Genomic DNA, 19,221 nt, shown 5'->3' with positions numbered 1-19,221 from the left:
ACTGTATCTCAAGTTGAAAAAATTGATATTGCTTTTTGCAACAGAACTCTTCATATTTACATGTAGCCATCAATTTTGCACATTCACAAAATTTCATAAACTTACAATGATATGCAATGAAAAGAAAAGAAATTTCAAATACTTGTTACTTTATTTGTTTACCAAGATCATTTACATTAATAGTAGGAATATTGAAAAAGATTGAGAGACCTTGATGAACTTATTATGCTCTGTATCCCATGGTTAAAGCCATAATGGACGAACTTATAATATGAAATTGGTTAATTTTTTTCAAACCTGATTTTTTTGCATATTTGTAATGTTTACACATGTCCCAACTTGCACCTAAATGGAATCGGCCAAATTTGTTATCTTTGTAGGTCAACAGAGCAAAGTTCGACATATTATTATAATTTAAAAATTATGATAATATGTCCTCCCATAGAACTGCATGTTAAATGGCCAAAATAACCAGTGGGGTTTCTTTCACTTTACCATGTTATTTCAACTTAAAATGGACAGCAACCCTTCCCGGTAGTTATTACTAATATTATTTCAACATTTTGAATAAAGAATAACAAAATTAAAATTTGACGGAAATCGTACATTAAGGCTTTAACATTAATTACAGATACTGTCATTTCCTTTACAATGAATTAAACAAATACTTTGAAGTATTAATTCTTACATGATTATTCCAAGCCAAACAATTGCAAGCGACTTGATTATAATGTCGCTACTTCTATTAGCATTCACAAATACTTGTTTTTACACAAAATGTGTACTGTGTACAATAAATATGTTTTATACTGCAGATTTGTATGTTCAAAGCTAAATTAATTCACATTGAATTATTGATGTCAGATGAAAGTATCTCCTTAATAGTCTTTCATACTCATTATAATATTCATGAACTAAATTGCGGGTTGAGAGCTTACCCTCAAAATATTATCAGTTCATATTAATAAATCAGAGATGTAAGTGACCTGACTTTGCAGGAAAATGCAGAAAAACACATGAACTTTTGGGTTGTAAAGCCTCAAATTAAGCTGGGAAAAAAGTGCTGAAATTTGGAATAACAAAATGCCTGAAATCTGGCCAATGCCTGAAAACTTGCATCCCCGATTAAACAAATCTTATTTTTATCCCAAGTTTGCTGTAACAGGAGACTTGAGATCATAAAACACTATAATGCAATTATTAATTTGATGTACAGTGATTCAACTTGATGCAATATCATTCACATATTAACTGTCTACAGTACAAGTGAATATTCCTATCACTATTACACAAATGTTATGGTCTAGTGGTCATGACGTTTGCAGAGTATGCAAGAGTTCCCCGGTTCCAATCCGGGAAAAGGTTTTTGCTTTATGTCCCTTGTGGGTTTCTATATTCATTGTTTTATATTTATTTCATAGAGAAATAGTTTCAATCCCCAATAATGAGAGCTGCCAGGGTTGTTTCCACTATTCTGTTTATATGATTAAGTCAGTCAATATGTATAAATATTGATATGTCCAGATATAGCTATAGAGTTTTGGTGTTAAGTAAGTTACCACTAAAATCTGTTAATGAGGAAGCCCCACCAGAGCACTTCTTCTGGGTTGAACCAAACCTGTCTGGTTATCAAATTAATCAGTGATAAAGGTTATCTCTGAATTTGACAGGTGCTAATTGATGTTTTAATGTTATTGCATCAATTAGCACCTGTTAAATTCAGAGATCACCTTGTCACTAATTAATTTGATAACCAGGCAGGTTTGGTTCACCTTGGGAAAACTGGTCTGATGGAGCTTCCTCTTTAAGTAATGCCTGCCAAAGACGATCAAAGAGAAACAGTCTCTTCCATGACAACCGTGAAATACATGCTGTGTTGGCTGAGGCACAAAGGTTTGGCAATAATGTGTGACATGAGCTTTGTTGGGATGGTATAAACTATTAATTGAGAGTATTTTTCCATGGCATGGTTGATGGTAAATAAACTGAATTGTAGTCAGGCAATGAACTGCCTAGAATTTATGTATGACTGATACAAATAATAGTACAAATCAATTCTGTGCGTGTGCCCCACAGACATGACAAAGACTTTGTGAAAAGCAGCTTTGGAATAATTACATTAAATGACACCAAACAGTAATTACTGTTAGATTTCGTTATCTTTCCTGAGTACATGACATTTTACACCCCATATTCCTTGTGTATTCTCTATCACTCTCATTTATTTTACTTTCAGATCATAGTTGTGAGATTCACAAACAACTGCTTTGCAATCTACATATTTTGTGAAAACATTTCCCTCAACAGTAAAAAAATGAGTTGAAAATGTGACCTTTTACTAGTTAAAATTTATTACGGTATATGTGCCAGCTACAGTGACAGTGGATAAATTTCACTAACTGTCAGAGGAGGTTTGTGGGTGTAAATGCACTGAAGCATTAAATCAGTTTGCTAAGAATTGACCAATGCACTTGCCTCATCAAACCACTCTAATACCTCTTTGAAAGTGACAAAGGTGTCATCAAAGTTAGAACCGAGAATAGTTTATAATAACCACAAGAAACAATTTGGTTTGCCATTGTTCTGAACTGTGCCAAACATAGAATGTATATGGTTGGTTAGCTTCAAACTTTAGTTTTAACCGATGCAGAAGACTGAAATAATCCTCCCTTATACAATAACTTATTGGATTTGGAGATACACTGTATGGCCAAAAATAGGCTCAATTGATGGAGAGCTGACTGGGGTGCTTGTGTGTGTATATAATAATATAATATGTTAACTTATAACGTGTAAGTATCTGTCAGAGCCACTCACAGCACAAATATGTTAAAAGTTCAAGATGCGTATTCCATTGAGGGCCTACCAGATATTGCAGTTTACTTTGTGTGGAGAAAAAATTGAGCCAGCTCAAAATTCTCCTAGACATGAACTTACTGCCAATGACTGCAAAGGTTATTGTAGATGACAGTCAGCTGATAAGGTTACTGCGCCAATACATAGCCCCCACCACCACCACCACCTATATTATAGTGCTAGATGGTTTATGGGGCATCTTGGGTCAGTTTGGTCCATGACTTTTTTTAATGGGCAAATGATCTCATGTAAATGTAACTGTGTTTAGTAAATGTATGGCTATTAGTACATCAGAATTTCCCCATCATTATTCTTAATAGATGTTTAATTCTCTTGAAACAGTCACACTAGTCATACTGTTGGTATATTCACTTTTCAGACAAAGCTGTATGTTGCGATTGCATACTTTGTAGAAGCTCTGACCTTAGCAACCGGCTGCATAGTTACAACACTGTGTAGCGTCATTGGTTTAATTTGTTGTGCATACCGGGACCCAGAGTAGTTCACAATAAAGTCATACACTTGTGGAATATTTGTGGAATGCAACTCGTTGCTTTCAAATGTACATGTCATGTCCGAAAATTAAATACAGGAAGACGTAAGTAGTAAAATTGACAAAGTAAAATTATGACATGTCAACAGTAGAGATTCACTTTGCTTCATATATATTGCCTCTGTCCAAATAATTTACAGTCTGTCCATATAGAAGTACAAAGTAAATAGACCTCGGAAACTGGAGGTATGAGAATTTACATTTCAATGCAATGCATGTGTAAATGCTTCTTCGGCACACCAACTGCTGCACGATTTGTATTTGCCGAGCGCACCACACTCTTTACGCATCACATTTTTTTAACACACAGTGCGTGTGATGCAAAGCATCGACCCCAATGCCACAGATTTGGTTTGTACTTCTATGTGGACATACTGTACATGTAACACTGATCTTATAAAATTTCATATTCTTTACTTTCTAGTTAGGGACAATTGCGAATTAGACCCACAAGTTGGGTTTTTTTTTGCGGGTTACACGATTAAGCTAAACAAATTCATAATCGAGCCATGTTCTTTACATCATCGTCCCCTGGGATCACTAAAGAATGAAAAGGTCGCATTCATAAACCAGGTAATTCAGATGAACGTAACAACCGCCTGCCGTGAGAATTGATCTTGTAAATTGCTGGTACTCGATACTACTGTTATAATTGGTAATAACTTCAAGTTTGGATCAATGTAATCAGTGACCAAACTAATTAACCACTTGAGCATAGCACTTGATATTGGCCACTTCAAATTGCCGCTGTTTGAATGCACGATCGATCTCGGGGTCATGCTTCTCCATACAGGTCTTTGAATTTCATCGGGTAGCTGAGTTTGTTTCGTCCAGGGTCGTCCCAGGCAGCTCTATTGGGTCTGAAATGCAACTCTCCCTTTCCAACTTAGGTGCTTCTTGGCTGTATTAACAGAAACTGCAGAAGTTTGATCAGTGCCATCAACTAAATAGTCTAAAACATAAAATGATGTAGTATATTTTCCCTCCATATAATAGTTTCCTCCATGCAAGATCACTTTTCTTCTAAACATCTTGAGCCATGCCCATGATTTCAAACTCATGGCTTGAAACAATATTTAAGAAATCCCTACATTTGTTTGGGGCCACCTTCCATTGAGCTACTGTTAGTTGGGGATTTTCAAACTACCTAAATGACTTTGTCATGCCCATAAATATATACCTAGACACCAAAATCACAACCATCGGCCTGAGAATACCTTTCAAAGTGTGTTTTTGGTTTTGTTTTTGGTTCATAAATATTATCCTTCACTCATTCCACTTCTGCCCTTCCATGTTAAAAAACAGTAAAACGCAGCAACTGATTTATTAAGTGCAAGCAGATACAACATTTTACTTTAGGACCAGACAGATTACCAGAACTTAAACATAAAACACTGTACAGTCCAACCCCTTTTATCATGCCGTGATTGGACAAAGCATTTTCTGGATAAGTGAAAAATCAGGATAAGTGAATTACATGTCATTCTGCTTTGACTGTCCTTAGTAATTGACTGTCATTCCAAGCATTCAGAGCATGGAATTAAGATGTCTAATCATTAAAAACATGTTTTCCAGTGAAGAGTTCACAGCCGGATAACAGAGAGATCCATATAAAAGAGGTCCAGATAAGAGAGGTTGGACTGTATTTGCTTTGTTACAATAAAGGACATATCATACTATGCAATAGCTAGGAGTGTAGCATTTTTTAAGTCATTTCTATAGCTGATCAGCAGAGTGACTGCTGATATCTAATCAATAAGTCACTAGCATGCCCAAGCATCAAATGCCAAGCCAGTTGACTTGACACTCCAATGGTTGCAGCAAATGCATGCTCCTAGTGATTGCAGACATGCTACCAGAGTTTCATCATTTTTTAATTGCATGTTGAGACTGCTACATATAGTATGACATGCCCTGCATTTTGAGGGCATTCTGATTCATCAAGTTTCCCAAGTAAAAACGGAAGTATCTGTTTTCTTAGTTATTTTTGCAGACTGCATTTTGACACAAGGGCAAACTTAGTGACGTTCCTATTTTGGCTTTGCTTCTGTTTCACTCTCCTCAGTATGTGGCTCCTCTGGTTTCATTGCTGGGAACAGTAGTACTTCCTGCATGCACACAAACAAAAACAAACAAACAATTATGATAAGAAATTACATCCAAGTGAATTGAAATGTGCAATAGAAATTACAAGTGCAATAGAAATCACAAGTGCAATATAAATTACAAGTCCAAGGGCAATAGAAATTACAGATCAGACACAGGATTTTATCTTAACAACTTGAATCCCTCCAACTTAGGGAACAAACCATACGAGAAGGCTGACCAAGTACTCCCTCCTTGTTTAAAATGTAATACTGGTGAAATGTTGAAAATAAATCAATATTTTACCCTCCTTGTTACAAATAAAATCACACTTTTTGTCCCCTCCCCTAATGCAACCAGATTCCTTTTTATAGGATCTTATCAACCTTTTGGTCTGTTCCCCTAGAAACCTGTGAGAGCGAAATACAGCAAGTATTATGTTTAGTAGTTGTGTAATTCATGACCTTGAATCAATTTTTGTTACACTTTGTCTTGAAATACAGCAAGTGTTATGTTTAGAAGTAATGTAATTCATGACCTTGAATCAATTTTTGTTACAATTTGTCTTGAAATATAGCAAGTGTTATGTTTAGAAGACATAATGTAATTCATGACCTTGAATCAATTTTTGTTACAATTTGTCTTGAAATACAGCAAGTGTTATGTTTAGAAGACGTAATGTAATTCATGACCTTGAATCAATTTTTGTTACATTTTGTCTTGAAATACAGCAAGTGTTATGTTTAGAAGACTTAATGTAATTCATGACCTTGAATCAATTTTTGTAACACTTTGTCTTGAAATACAGCAAATGTATGTTTAGAAGACTTAAGGCCAGTGTAATGGGAGAGAACATGGACCTTTTGGAGCATCATTATTTCTGAATTGTATGTCAAAAGTATATAAAACTATACATTTTTGGAAAGGAAATGAGTCAAGGAATCCCATGGTGACGTCAGATTTGTTAAAAAATCTCGAGTTTTTGAAAAAATCACAAAAATTCACTTTTTTACCCCAATTGTTTTGTGACAACTTGGAAAAAAATCCGTTCGGAGTAAAAAAAAATCAGTTAGCTTTTCATACAGAAGAGACATGAACTTAGGGAAGGTTTTTTATTTTTTTGAAATTGCCTCTTTTTCGAAATATTGAAAAAACATGTGAAAAAAGCAATTTTGTCACTCTATTAAGCTAAAAATTGCACACAATGGTGTATATTTTTGTTTAAAACAAATGTTTTGAAAAAATGAGAAAACCTTCCCTAGGCTTTGATGTACTCTAAACGATAGTGCCAAAAGTTTACCTTTTGCTTGCATATTTTTCGAGTTATCTTGTCACAAAAATCGTGCAATATTGTCAAAAGTGAACTCTGAGAAATCGATGTTTTAGTAAAACAATGTCAAAATTATGCACAAAACGTCCTTATATTTTAAAACAGTAAGACTTTCACGCTTGTAAAGCTGTATCTGATGCATGGTCTAAATAAGCATCTTTTTGCACCAATAAATCTATAATGTCTGCTTTCAGTGCGCCAAAATTCAAAATAAAAAATCTCAGTGGCATTTTGACTGCAAATTTTTGTTTTGTTTACACCACATTTGCTGGCGTGAACAACAAACCGAATGCGCCTAGACTGTGTTGGACATCATCGTGCAGAGTTGCCCCGCGTCACGCTAAGCGAATCGCGCGCGTAATCAAAATATTTTGCATTCGCGCATTTCTGACTCATTATTTCCCGCCAATTTACTAAGCTGTCTTGAGCCATGTGACTTTTTAGAGTTGAAAAGAGAGAAACAAATCAAGCAAAAATACGAGTAAATATTAGCAAGTTGTATTTTATCAGTTTCAAGTGAAAGAATACATCTTAGTGTTGATAAATATCAAGAAATCCCAAATTCGGGCGTGAACAAATGTGTCTTCCATTACTCTGGCCTTAATGTAATTCATGACCTTGAATCAATTTTTGTTACACTTTGTCTTGATGAGTCAAATTAATACCCAATTAACACAAATGATGCATTCTTTGAATAAATTTGCTGCACAATAAAAAGCGTTATTCTCCTGTGTTGTCAATCCCCCATAAGCTCCATTAACCATTTGTTGTTTTGGATGGTTATACCATTCAGCAAATTACTTCAGCGGTGTTCGTCTGTCCTGTCTGATTATCGCATAAAAGAACTAGGTCACTAATTGAGGTGCCGATGTGATGATGACGTGATTCAATTAGCCAATCACAACCACACTTCCGTATACACCATACACTGCGCCAAATTGGCAGACCTCTGAAGTTCTCTGCTGAAAACTATAGTTGGATTTAGGTGTGTTGTATGACTAATATTTGTAGCTTTTTCGCCCAAAACCAACTGTACTGTACTTATGAAAATGTGATGCTGTCCATGGTCGAAGTTATTGCAATTTCAAAATTTGAGTAACTACAAATTACATCATATTCACAGGTTGGCTTATTCTAGTGACTCTTTATGATGTTAAAGTACATGCATTTATCCAAACGAATGTTTGCACCAGTTTCACTTTTCAAGTTTCATTCTTGGAAACATAAAACAATAATCATCTTATTCCCCAGGTTTAGGTCCAAAAACATCTTATGATGTCATGCTCAATTTGATAGTCTTTAAGAAATTTAACAATTTTTTTCCCTGAATTTTTTTGTTAACAAAAATATTGGTAAACATGTTTTAAAAGCATTTTTTGGATGCATTGTGTGATAATAACACTATACATTAGTGAAAAAACATGCATTGTGTCATTTATGTGCATATAGCAATGCGAGTTTATATATCAAGCTATTCAAATAAAAAAAGTAGGGAAAAAAGCATTCCACAATGGATTTAAAAATCTTTGCAAGCTTTGACACATACATGTACTATTTTGCCTTAAGGAGAATCAAATCGACTCTTGCAAATCTGTTGCTAGACAATTTGACAAATTGTTCCCCACTGAATTTTTCCCTCACAGCATCTTGTTGAACAGCTAAATTAACAGTACTGCAAGCTATGTTGGACTTTTCACATTAATAGTTCAGGGCCGTAGCAAGCGGGACGGACGGGGATGCCATGGCCGCCCCACTTTTTGAGAAATTTGTTATGTTTTTCTTTATATCTTTACTTCAATTTGGGCATATATTGTAATTTGGCCGCCTGGCACATTTGTGATGGCTGCCCCACATTTTTCAACCTTGCTACGGCCCTGTTTTAGTTGTAACATCTTAGAAAAACTAAATCTTGACAAATTTAAGGACAAATTCTCCTGAGATCAGAGCTGTGCATTGAATGGACTCCATGCAGTCACTCACACAGGTTTTCTTTTTTTAAATACGAATAAATAAATATAACTGTCTATCAAATCCATCCTAAAAGTAATGTAGAATGAACATTTGAAGAATTCAGATACAAAATCTAAAATTACGTCCTTTTAAAAAGAAACATGTAAATTAAAATATATCATTAATATATTGATACAAAAATAACCCAAGACATCAAATATGGCATCACATATTGTGCTTGAACTTTTCACTTTAAATTTGCAAACAAACAGTACTCAATAGCACATGAGCAAGAGCACCAAAGTCCTTTCACAATTTTTTGTTTCTCATTACAACTATCAAATTGACAGACTCACACATTTTCTTGCCAAGGAGATAATTCATTATCACTTAATTTGCCTAGTTTTTTCCTCCATGTCATCTTGATTGGAACAGCAGCATTGATTGCTTTTTACTTGTTTCCATACAGAAAAACAAATTATAATTGATTTTCTGTACGCCTTCCTCGAACAGGTAAAAGTGACGGTTACCTGCTGACACTACTGTAAAAGTGGACATTTTCACAGTACATTAATTTTCGTGCCTATTGTGCAACACAGCTACCGCAAAAATAATGGGGTAGCTTTTAACTGCACATTGGTTTATTCGGATGTTTTTAAGGGCTGGGGTATGAACGTTTGGACAGTATTTATTATGGGACATTAGAGCACATCAGACATATCGAATTGCATTCTGAATATGAAGAATGTCATTCCGATATCAAATAATTTTGATTTTTTGAAATTCGCAATATAATACACATTTTATGGCAAATCATTAAAAATTGATATTTTTGATATTTAACAGTACTTGAAGTAAACTTTATAAATCTGATGATATAAATACTTAAAGTGTATGTAGGTGGGATGAAAAGCCGACGATCAATTGAAAATTGTTGACCTTTCGTATTGAAGATATGGATTTTTTTCCCCAAAACACCAAAAAAAAATTAGGTCTTTTTGGGAAAAAATCCATATCTTCAATATGAAAGGTCAAAATTTTCAATTGACCGTCGGCTTTTCCTCCCTGCTACATACACTTTAAGAATATATCATTAGATTTATATAATTTACTTCGAGGACTGTTATATATCAAAAATTTGAAAAATATCAAATTTTTATAATTTGTCATAAAATTTGTATTATATTGTGATTTTTAAAAAATGAAAATTATTTGATATCAGAAAGACATGCTTCATATTCAGAATGCAATTCGATAGGTCTGAGGTACTCTCATGTCCCACAAAAAATACTGTCGAAACGCAATAAACGCTCATTTTGGATCCCTTAAGTGTATTAAAATCAATCAATTCACACAGGGACAAGAGGTTGAGAAGAAGAAAAAATCATTGAATTCCCTGTATAAAAGGCTATTACAAAAATTGCAGGATTTTTTCGGAGTAACACAATTCTGCAGAAATCCCCAAATTAATTTTGCTTAAAAAAACAAGCTTGCCACATCTCATAAAAATTAGTGATATTCTGATCATTACCCATAGACCTGTACTTGAAAAGGACCTTGACTTTTACAAGTTCTTCTGTCTATATGATGATCAATATCTGCCCAGCCCATCACTAATAATTAAAACATCAATTTCAATCAGATTGAATATTCAATAATATTATGCAATACAAGGTGACTAAATCCAGTGATAATCATAATTTCATTTAATTTGTACAAATAAACTATTCGGCATGGCTATACCTCTTAAAATAAGTGATACTGATCATTTTACTCATAGGAACTTGACTAAATCATTTTTTTCTCAATCATGATCAATGTGTCCAGCCCATCACCTGCTATACAAAATAAGACAGCATTCCTTTTTACAAGTACACCACGCACAAAAAGTATCCGTACAGTGAAAACAAAAGCAATTCTTAAAGAAACTAACCCTAAATTATAAAATAAAGTACTCAAAAGATGAAGAATTTTTATTTTGCGTAATTTGATATCTCATTTCACAAAATGCACTTTACTACATGTGTATTTCCCCAACTTGAATGAAAAAGAAAGTTTTCAAAAGTGTCAAAAATTTAATTCCCTCAAAGCATGTAGATTATAAACATGTGGTGTGACCATTTATCGGTCAAGCTGTAATGAGCCCATAAAAAAGACAGGGTAAATCCCCTGGAAAGATGCATGTATTGTCAGGCATGTTAAATATAAAATGCATGTTGGGCCAGATAGAGTCAAATATTATATTAGTGTCAATTTAAAGCAAGCAAGCAAGCAAACAAACAAAGTAAAATCAGATAAAGTGTTTGTCATTAATTCTTAATACAAACCAACCTGTGCATCCCAAGAAATAGTATAATACCTGCCTGACCTATAACAATTTCCCTTGAATTGCGATGAACGATGCAACGTTTATTAAGTTGCCAAGCAATAGATATGTTGCTAGGTAACACTCAATGGAAAAACAAAGTTCAACCTTTATAAATAATTGAGCTTTATGAATTGCTACTCCATCATCATCAACATAAGTAACTATATGTTTGATGATAATACTAAATCTTTGCCAGGATGTGTTTTTCCCTTTTAGGACATGCAGGATTTTGAATGCTGTCAATATTGACCATACAAAACTGAAGTGATTTTCACACTATAGCTAAACCTTTTGGAATTAACAGGAGAGCATTAAAAAGCTCTTCTGGAACCTTCAAGGAGAGCTACAGGGTGAGTCAAAAAAACTGCAATAGAGCAAAGATTCGATATTTATGCAAGAACAAAGTCGAACTTTCCCAATATTAAAAAATTTAATAAATGTCACACTCAATGGCCATCTTCTGCGAAAATATGAAGTGAATCGCGACTACCGTTTAATTTTTATGAGTCCTTTTGCTGCGATACCCAATTTTGTTATTTGTCCACGAGATACCATGTACTTTGAATGAGAGCACACAGTGCACGGTAAAGGCACCAGATCTGAAACTGACTTTAACTTAAATAAGGTTGATTTTTGTGTGATTTTAATTTCTTTTTTCCGTTCATACAAACTTTCTAACATTACTTTAAGTCCTTCATACTTCACTCGACTCCAACTCCAGTTTTTTTAATCCCAATATGTCCAACTTACTGGATATTTTGTAATTCACTCCACTTCAATTTGCGCTCATTTCATTTTGACATTTGAAAAACCCGCCTACAAATTTTTATGTTTTTGATAGAGAATAAACATCTTTAAAGTAAAGGTAAAATGAAAATAACAACAAATAATGTTTTTTCTCCTTAAACAAGACCAAAGGCAATAACAATTTGGGTGCTCCATTTTATTTCAATGCCAATGAGGTTAAGAAAATGGCAGTTGTTCCAAATCTACCTTACACAGAGTGGGCTGACATTCAAATTTTAGATGTCTCTTGGACAAAAATTAAAATTGGGTGGCGTTATAAAATGTGTCATAAAAACAAAACGGTAAATGCTAATTCCTTAATTTTTTAACACAATGTCACTGATGGATATACCATATATAAAATGTTTTAAAACCTAAAATGTTCAACTCGGTTCTTATATAAAAATCGATTCTTTTCTCTATTGCACTTTTTTTGACTCACCCTGTATTTAGAGCATTTACAATAGAATGTAAGGAGAGAATGGTCAACTAAGGAGAGCTAAAAATCACTCTCCTATATCAAATTTAAGGAGAGCAGTAGAGAGTGATTACTCTTGCTCTCCTCAAAAGGCAGTCCCTGATGCGCATCCTGTATTGTATGCAAGTATAAAATTGCCCACATCTACATGTACTTGGCCCAGCCAGCACTTTCATGTGTATATCAAGGCTAGGATGATTATGCAATAACATCATCTGGAATGCTTGCACTTGCAGTTGCTTTGTGCTGTATGGTTTTGTATGGTAAAGTTAATTTTTTATTACTTCCGTGGTCCAGTTACACGCTGGTGAATTGTGATCGTGTAGAAGTGACAAGGTCGCCTACTATGCGCTGCGCCAACAAACAATGGCTTAATCGACTTCTTGCCAAGTGCGTTGATAAGCCATTCAGAGTAATTGTTTATCTCTTCTGTGTGTATGCTCTTGTATGCTTGGCGCACAGCTTGGACCATGGAAATAATAAAAAAAAAATTGTATTTACTTTAGTGTAGGGTTAGACTGGACTTTCAAGTATTTCAATACTTGCAATGATATGATGTGTATAATTGCTGAGGACCAAAGAAATAGATGTAGTTAGTAAATATTGTAAATAAATTTTTGTCCCTTCAAAAAAAGGTACACAAAGGCCTGGTAAAAACAAAATAATCCTTCTTGACATCCCATGTACAAGCTGATTCTAAAAGAAGTTAACTCATGTTTGAGGGGCTGTAACTAGAGATCTACATATAAGGAATCAATCCGTTGTAAATGAAAATGTCAAGGGAAAAAGCAAATTTTCAACAATTTAGATGAAATAAATTGTTGTATTTGCTCACAGCAAACCCAAGTTACATCCATCTGAATAAAAACACTCATTTTAGTAGCTGCACACGACCGATTGATTTTCATCTATTCATCAAATCAATAAAGAGTTAACATGATTTATTGTTGAAAGGACAACTTTCACTTTTAATTAATATTCAACAAACGATGCAAATAAACTTCTAAAACTTCCAAGAAAATATTGGATTTCTCGTGTCTCTTGGACTGTTACACTTTTTGGTAGAGTTCTCTTTACAAAAGAAACGATTAAATGCATGCACTGCAAAATAGTTCATAACATTTATTAAAATAATATGGCATTGTTTGATATAAATCCATACAAATAAATAAATTGCCCGAGATTATGATAATCTGGGAAAAGTCAGTTTTAACAGCTTGGTAAGATTCAGTATAATTGTGGATAATATTTATTTGTTCATGTGTAATATTATACACTAGGTACTTGAGAAGTGAAACCGTGTGCAGCTACAGAAATGGGTGGTTTTATTCTAACTTAAATTTGCTGTGAGCAATTTTACAACAATTCTTCTTTTTTTAGACATCTAGAATTTGCTCTTTCCAACGATATTTTCATTTACAGCAGATTCCTTCTGTAATTACAGCACCTCAAGTATGAGTTTACTTCTTTTTGAGTAGGCATGTACATGAAGATAGGCAAATATTTATTCAGTCATTATTCATTCATTACATCCTATATTTGGCAAATATAACAAGAAGCCAGCTCTTTTTGTATTGACATATGCATAAAACATATGATGTACAACGCTCATCAGTTAAAGATAACCTCTGAATGAGAATCAGGTAATCAACAACTTGTGTTACCTAAATGGGATATTCCATTTCAAATCCACACTTTGTTTCCCTGTGGAAGATATAGCTATTTAGTCTTCCATAGAGGGAGTATGAATTTTGAACAGAATAGACAATTGGTTATTGTGTATATAGGCTGCAGAGTGGATTAATGGCATTTCATGCAAAATATGCAAATAAGTTCATTAATATTCATAAATATGCAAGTACCTTGGCAAAACAACTATAGGCCTACAACACAAGAGGTGATTATACCGAGTTATAAGCTAATTGGCTATTGTGTGTAGGCTTCAGAGTGGATTACCAGAGTGGCTTAAGGAGGCTGTGTACTCTCAGACATGCATGTACTAAAAGTGCAATAACTTTGTAATTATTCACGCAAGACAAAAGTATACATTTTTATAAAGGCAAGACATCAATAAATCTTAATATAAATACAGATTTGGGGTAAAAACAACAATTATGAAGAAAATCACAAAAAGTGAGTTTTTGGCCATATTTGTTAGGTACATCATAACAAAAAAACACTCTTTCCAAAATATTTTATTTTGTTTTTAGCTCAATCTTGAGGCTCCATTCCAAAAACGTTTTTTTTATTTTTTTGATATTGGCCATATTTTTTGAAATATTGACCATATAAGGCATCAAATTGAACTTTTTTTATTCACAAACGCCTATTTGCACAAAATGATGCCTAAAATCGGAAATAGACCAAAATATAAAAAAAATGAGAAAACCGTTTCTTGAGTCGATCATGCTTTTTACGATGATCATATTTGCTTACCTATAGATGCTGTATTTATTGAGTTATCGTGTACCTAAATCCAGGCCTCGAAATAAGCCAGAATTGCTGAGGACCATTTGGGCCCTTGATCTTAAATGTTTGAGGGCCCTCACAAATATTTGTGGGCCCAAATTTGGGCCAATTGGTTTTAACTTCTACATGTATGAACCCCACAAAAAGTGAGTAAAATTGCCACAAATTTTGCGGGCCATTTGGGCCCTCTAGATGTGTCTTTTGCGGGCCCTCGCTGATTTTCGGGGGCCGAGGGCCCTTGGGCTCTCCTTATTTCGAGTCCTGCCTAAATCGTCATTTTACCGAGAAAATGAACATTGAAATAATGGCCGTTGAAGTTTAAAGTGGTCACATTTTGCACTTTCATTGAATCTCGCAGGAGAATGCGGCAGTTTTTATTTTTCTACCTTACATTACATAAACATCGGGTATATCCACGGCCCCTTGAGAAGTTTGAGCGAAATCCATTCATAACTTGATATTTAAATCGGGGGAAAGAACTTTAAAAGAACCACATTTTATCAGCTAAAACGGAGCCATTTGACCACTAGGTTTTTGTGCTTCCGTGGTGTTTCCACAAGATGCGCCGCGCATGCAGATAAGCGTTGCGTATGCGTAGCGTATTTGTGCGTTAACAAATTGCGCGATATGCAACGCGATGCGTTGTTGCGCGCGTGTACCCTGCTGGTACAACAAAGATTTTCTTTCCTTTTCAATTTCAAACACGAGTGGAATAGTGAAATAAAATCATTAAAATATTGCAGTTGGAGTTTACAAATCTGGATTTTCATTCCTTGTATTTATAAAAAACATTTAAGTACAAACATATCAAAAAAACTCAATTTTGCGAAAGAAACAATGTCTAGAGTACACAGCTGCCATAATGGTATTTTAGGCAACATAAAATGCAAATAAGCTCATTAATATTGATAAATTATGCAAATAACTTCACACAAAACTACATACAGCTCATAAGGTCACCATACTCTAGCATTAGCCACCAAGTTTACAGTAAATCGGTTATTGTGTGTAGCTTGCAGAGTGGATAAATAATTTTGCTTCCGCTAAGCAAACCAGTGAACCAACCGGAGAGCCAACCACCCATCTGCACCACAACATTTAAGCCCTACCCAACACAGAATGCTGTGGGGCCAAGCAGGTGCTGTGCTTTTGGCCCAAAAATGACAAATTATTTCCAGTGTCAGTCATCCTGCATTCTTGATGACAAGACTGCTATCAATCAAGGCTAGCCTGAGGAGATGTATGGTTGCAGGACCTTCTGGCATTTTTGTCTGTCACTCAATTTGACAATTCATGCACTATTACAGTCTTGGAATTAGATTGCATCAATATAAGATTTCATGCACATTTAAATCTATTTATCAAGTTTTACATAGTTTTAAGGGTTTTTCTTTCAGGTTGTGTGATAATCTATGTACATCATGCAGAAATCAGATAAGATTAATAAAAACCACATATTTTATACTGTTGAAGCCACAATAATCGGCCTACATCAAGAATAACCTTTTCAGAGCTTTTCAGCAGGATCAGTTCCCGACCTTTTGTATACCTTGCAAATACATTGCATGTGCTAAGTTCCTAATTTTTTTATCTCATAAAATACATTTGCATCATCTGATAAAAGACTGAGAGTCAAATAACTTCACCAATTTACATGTATGTATGCTACTGGATGCAGGCCTAGGGGCATAACCAGAGAGGGGCAGACTGTCCTCTCAGAATAATAAACATCTCAAAAAATTAACTAACCCCACTTAAATAATGGCCATTATTCAAAAACGGGCTATTGTATTACAAATCTGTAAAATGCGTTGGAAGCAGAATTTATTTCTACGCATTTTGACACCTCATTTGATACGATAGTGAGGTCCAGATTTGAAAGTTGCACTTACAACAATACAAAAAAAACCACTCAGATTATCATTACACAGCCTTCCTTCCATTATACTGAATACAAATCAATAGAATTTAAATTAAATTGACCGGTGTTTTGTAATACAATAGCCCGTTTTGGAATAATGGCCATTATTTAAGAGGGGGTTAGTTACTTTTTTTGAGAAGTTTATTTTCAGGTGAAATTGAGACATAAAATAATGTTTTTGAAATGAGCCCTTCTTTTTATTATATTTCTGATTTTACACCGGGATGTATGTTACTGTATGATGAAATCATTATTAGGTTCGGTTTAGGGGGTGATACAGATTACATCTCGACTCAGGAAGCCATGTCATCCCCAAACCACACGTAATAACTAATAATGTCATTGGTGCAAACATCAGCAAAACAAGTTGAGAGAGAAAAGACAAAAGTTCTGGATCCTAAAACTGTTTGTTTTTAATGTTTTTCAAATGTCCCATATATATCATACATGACAATGCAGGATATTATTATTCATGAATTCTTTCCACAACCAATTTGCATGACCTGTGCTTAAATAAGGAACTATATGCTGCTTATCGGAGCTTCATTATCCCGGTCATGCTATTTATTTAAACTTAATTAACCCATATTTCTTGCAGTATAAATGTGTCTTGTCATGACTTGTCATTTCATGTGAAAAATTTGAAAATCGATTATTAAAGCCATAATGTATGATATTATAATATCAAATTGGTTTAATTTTTTCAAACCTGATTTTTTTGCATATATTTGTTATGTTTACACATATCCCAACTTGCACCAAAATGGAATGGGCCAAATCTGTTGACTTTGTACATGTAGGTCAACAGAGCAAAGTTCATCATAAAGTCATAATTTCACAAAATTATGACTTTATAACCTCTCATAGAAATGGCCAAAATAACCAGTGGGGTTTCTTTCACTTTACATTTTTTTATCAGCTTAAAATGGACAGCAACCCTTCCCGGCAGTTATTACTAATATTATTTCAACATTTTGAATTAAGAATAAGAAAATTGACATTTGACGGAAATCGGACATTGGCTTTAATCCGAGGACAAAACAATCTTAGTAATACCCACAATAGCAACATCCACTGGACGGGCAACAACTTCTGTATTGCTGCTGAGTATCAGTGCAATGCATTACTGTATAGTATACAGTGTATACACTGTTATTTTACACAGCTGTTTTCGCCAAACTTTTGGAAAAACGTTTGTGCAAACTACGTTTGTCAAACGTTTTATAAACCGATAAGAAGCCACACACTAATTTAACGTTTTTGTCAAATATTTATGGAGCAAAATGTTAGTCAAACGTTTTATTTTAATCATTCTTGTTTTTACAAATGTTTGCCAAACATTTTGAAATTTACATTTAATTTATGATTTTTGGCCAAAAATGATTTTAAAAAAAATATATTTTTGGTCAAAATGTGATTTGTGGTCAAAATGTGATTTAAAAAACAAAAATGTGAATTAAAAAAAAAAAAATGGGATTCTTGAACATCAATTTCATGATGTTCTTGTCAAAACATAAGATAAATGTTTAAAAAAAGTTACTATCAAACAATTTCTACAAATTATTTTCAAATGTATTAATTTGCCATTCAACCTTCCTGGCCTTCCTTGATTTCCGGAAGGCGTTCGATACGGTATGGAGAGATGGTCTCCTCTCCATCGTTTGGAAATTAGGAATAAGAGGTAGTGTATGGAAACTCATTGATAGTATGTACACTGATGTTCAGGCCAAGGTAACTTTTGGGGATATTGATACAGACTTTTTTAACATTGAAGACGGCATGAAACAGGGCTGTGTGCTTTCCCCAATTTTATTTTGCGCCTACATAAATGAGCTTGCTAAAATGTTAAAGGATTGTAATTTAGGTGTGCATATCTGCGATGTAGAAATAGGGTGTTTGTTTTGGGCAGATGATATTGTCTTAATTGCTAATGATGCAAATGAACTTCAAAATATGCTTGATGTCGCCTCGTCATTTTCGCGCACCTGGCGGCTTGGTTTTAATTATGACAAATCGAATGTTATGATCATAGGTAAAGAATCCAATAGGCAGAGAAAAAACATGCTCTGGAAATTAGGAGAAAGCACCATCTCTACTTGTGATTCATATAAATATCTTGGTGTCCACATAAACAACAATTTGTCCGATCACACACATGTTTCGGAAGTTATTAAAAAGGGTAATAGAATTATTGGTTATATTAAGTCAATTCTTGATGGTCAAGATGATTTCAATAGAGTTTATTATGGGGATATTCTATGGCGCTCTCTAGCCCTTCTGTGTATTAATTATGCTACATTTGTAGCGCGGTGTGGATTTGCAATGTAGCGAATACCAAAAGTATTGAAAATCTGCAAACTCAAATGGCGCGATCCATCCTGAAGGCTTCTCGTCATACCCCTATCGCTGCTCTTTATGGGGACTT

At 34.2% G+C, this 19,221-nt stretch overlaps 1 protein-coding gene across 2 annotated transcripts in view; it reads right to left on the bottom strand.

The window, feature by feature from the left end:
• Nucleotides 1-132: 132 nt before the first annotated feature.
• The window catches only part of LOC140151198 (lysine--tRNA ligase-like), a 76,444-nt gene continuing 57,355 nt past the window's right edge, over nt 133-19,221 (bottom strand). For both annotated transcript variants that reach the window (XM_072173453.1, XM_072173452.1), the window contains one exon: nt 133-5,517. In XM_072173453.1, the coding sequence (XP_072029554.1) occupies nt 5,440-5,517 (78 nt within the window). In that variant the 3' untranslated portion in view covers nt 133-5,439. The remainder of the gene's footprint in view (nt 5,518-19,221) is intronic.

Source organism: Amphiura filiformis, chromosome 4 (assembly GCF_039555335.1).
Source record: "Amphiura filiformis chromosome 4, Afil_fr2py, whole genome shotgun sequence".
NCBI classification, from domain to species: Eukaryota; Metazoa; Echinodermata; class Ophiuroidea; order Amphilepidida; family Amphiuridae; genus Amphiura; species Amphiura filiformis.
Note: the sequence above shows the minus strand (reverse complement) of the source record. Positions and strands in the feature narration are given on the sequence as shown.